Genomic DNA, 3,018 nt, shown 5'->3' with positions numbered 1-3,018 from the left:
TTTAATATTTGATTTGGAGTTTAGACATTTCTTTTCCCACCTGACAACATAACTTATGTTGTCTGTGGCGTCCTAAGTATATATCTCTTCTCGGTTTGCTCTAAACCAATGGCTGATTGCCAATCTTGAAGGTGGCGCACAGGCCTCTCGAGAAGTATTTTAATTCTAAATGCATAATTTGTGTTAAGTATGCTTTCTTGGTTTTGGTTGAAAATTTAAATCCTATCTAAATACGAATTGAAGAGGCATGTCAGTAATGAAAAAAGAAAATGAAAATATACATTTTTATTAATTACAGTAGGTAAACTTCACAAAAATGTAAGGCTTTTGAATGAAACATTTTATGATATTCAGAGAGTAACATTAACAACAAAGACGGAACACTATCAACAGAAATCAAGCAAAAGATGTTCTACAATTTGATTGAACTGGCATGGAAAAACAATAGAAATATAAACATCTAAAATTCAAATACAACTTAAAATTACTAATGGCAAAGTGTTTGGGGTACCCACTGCGGTTCTCACTGAACTGTTTAAAATAGCCTACACAGATGTGAAAAAGGAACTTCATGTCCTCGCTTTTGACCTGTTTGTGTGTTTGACCTGCACACAATCCGAAAATGCCTGAACTTGAGCAGCACAGTTTAGAGGCTTAGATGGATTTTCATTGTAACATTTAGTTAGGGAACCTTCAATTTCTTTGCAGGGGCTTTCATAGTGCACAGTGTTATGAGTTTTGAAAATAGTTTTCACCTCATTCAAAGCTTTTTCATATTCTGCTTCAGAATACTTCTTGGATCTTTCCTGAGCATCAACTAAAGAACTGATTCGCTTTGTCCAGTACTTGTCAGATTCATCCTTAGCCGCCAAAACTTCTCTTCGAACCTAAAAAACAATAACATATGCTTTAGGAAAGGACATAACGGTATCACAAATACAATTCCTGGCAATATTACTTTCTTGGATTGAATCAGACTACAATTATGACTGGTAACATTTTTGTCCTTGGCAACGGTGACAAGGTGCAACGTAAGGAAATGTGTCAAGACAGCTGTGATAAATGACTTCAGCAATTGTAACCATTTTATCAATTAACACTTAAGGTTCAAAAATTACAGTCAAATGATTATTAAGCAAATTAAATGGTGACTTGTTATTAAATTTAGTCAGCAGCTCTGATCACCTCTGAATAGTGAAGGGGTCAAGTGAGAAAATGTCAATAAGTGACGCACAATGACACCTACTCGTTTTTCAGCAGAGATTCAGATGCAACCAAAGTAAAATGAAATTTAATTGACTAGACGCACCTGAGCAGTGCTAATGGGGTTGTATCCTGGGATGTACGCAGGTTGCGCGGCTACTGCAGCGGCTGGCTGCAGACTTTCCTGCGTGCCCGTGGGACTTCCAGCCGACTCGTCACCAAAGAGTCGCCGCACAACACCGTCAGACACCTTAATGACATTATCTTCATTCTCATTCACGACGCTAATATTTCTAGTGCTCTGAGAGCCCCCCATTTTGGGAAGAAAAATGAAAGATAAGGTTAGGGGCCAGGTTTCTTCTGCTTCGCAATCAGATCAAGAAGATTTAGACAAGGTTGGGAAGACAGTTTTGCGCGTCTTATCAAAGGCTTTGAGCTTTTGACAGTTTTCAGTTTGACCAACAAAATTACGTTCGTCCGAAAAGTGTGACATTTCTTTGATAATATTTACTGTTAAATCGATAACCAAGTACTTAGGTTTCAACAAAGTAAATTTTTTAAACTATTTGAAAGGGGCTATAACTTTTGAAAATCATGATCCAATGATAACATGTGTTTTTTTGCTGGTTGGTGTTTGTGCAAGGTAACTAGATCTGTGAATACTAGAGGGAAAGGTGTACACGGTTTAAATGTTTCCCGCAACAGCGCTGCTGTCACTCTAGTAGATATCCCTTTTCAACCCAACATGATAAAACTGGACTAGAAAACGTCCAATGGTAAGTAAAATTAAATTTTATATCACGTAAGGTATCTCAAGAGCTACAGATTTTGTCAGGAAGCAGCGCTGAAATTAAAATGAAAAATGAAGTGATGGACAGCAGCGCTCCAGGTGTCTGTTTTCAAAACTAACTAACGAGTTCCTGTGGCTGAGCTCGGGTCGCTCGGGTTGTTGAGGTTCTGTGTTTTCATCAGACCCTGTCTGCAGCAGTTCTTGTTTGGAGCAGTAGAGAAACGGATTTGAGTGAGGACTAACTAGTTGGTGTTGTTGGCGTGTGCTCAAGATGGCTGAGAGTAAGAGTACTTTAATCGCAAGATCTGTGCAGAAACATGCAGGGAGAGCGAAAGAAAAGGTAAGAATTGTTTTTAAAGAGCCTTGCCTGTAATTCACTCAGAACTTTTCATGGAGCTGTCAAGACTCAGCGCGGTTAGGTTGCCAGGAGAAAGTGGGTGAGAGAGGCGGAGCTCAGCTGTAGTGCGTCCGGTTTGGCAGGGGATGCATTTTATCGAAATGTCATTTTATAGTAGACAGTCCAAGTACATAAATATCATGAGTTCGATTCGAATGGACCATCTGCCACAGTTGTGCAGGTGTGCCATCTCTATTGAAATTGTGACAACTTTCAAGTTTTGGTTATGTTTATAAAATTATTAATCATAAAATTCTGAGAGTTCGATTTGTTGGCTATTGAAAAGTTCTTTTGCCGTCTCAAAAAGTAGGAATGTTTAAACTCAAAAAACTTAAACTTTCCCTATCCATTTAATTTTAATTGAATCCTGATCATTAAAGCCTTTTGTACTACACTCTAATATATAAGATATTTTTGTAGTGTAGATTTTGAACGATCAGGAAGGGGTTTGGTGCCTTACGTCTTACTAGGCAATCAGAGATTGAGGGTTTTCTCCTACAGTTTTTTGTTAAAGTATATGCAAGTTCATCCTGTTTAATATTTGATTTGGAGTTTAGACATTTCTTTTCCCACCTGACAACATAACTTATGTTGTCTGTGGCGTCCTAAGTATATATCTCTTCTCGGT

The 3,018-nt window shown here is 38.0% G+C and overlaps 2 protein-coding genes across 5 annotated transcripts in view; one reads left to right on the top strand and one right to left on the bottom strand.

Annotated features, from left to right (window-relative positions):
- Positions 1–270: 270 nt before the first annotated feature.
- On the bottom strand, positions 271–1,613 carry LOC113208814 (uncharacterized). The gene is made up of 2 exons (XM_026426003.2): positions 1,310–1,613; positions 271–887 (listed from the first exon to the last, which is right to left on the bottom strand). The coding sequence occupies exons 1-2, from the start codon at positions 1,517–1,519 to the stop codon at positions 570–572; spliced, it is 528 nt and encodes a 175-aa protein (XP_026281788.1). The 5' UTR covers positions 1,520–1,613; the 3' UTR covers positions 271–569.
- Positions 1,614–2,161: 548 nt separating this feature from the next.
- The window catches only part of LOC113208848 (myc box-dependent-interacting protein 1), a 51,516-nt gene continuing 50,659 nt past the window's right edge, over positions 2,162–3,018 (top strand). For 2 of the 4 annotated variants that reach the window (XM_026426062.2, XM_026426060.2), the window contains exon 1: positions 2,170–2,333. In XM_026426062.2, the coding sequence (XP_026281847.1) occupies positions 2,265–2,333 (69 nt within the window). In that variant the 5' untranslated portion in view covers positions 2,170–2,264. Of the gene's footprint in view, positions 2,334–3,018 lie in introns of all 4 variants that reach the window. The other 2 variants (XM_052271626.1, XM_052271625.1) reach the window with 2 other exon arrangements.

The sequence above is a fragment of the Frankliniella occidentalis genome, unplaced genomic scaffold, assembly GCF_000697945.3.
Source record: "Frankliniella occidentalis isolate FOCC.00 unplaced genomic scaffold, Focc_3.1 Scaffold168, whole genome shotgun sequence".
Classification (NCBI taxonomy): Eukaryota; Metazoa; Arthropoda; class Insecta; order Thysanoptera; family Thripidae; genus Frankliniella; species Frankliniella occidentalis.
Note: the sequence above shows the minus strand (reverse complement) of the source record. Positions and strands in the feature narration are given on the sequence as shown.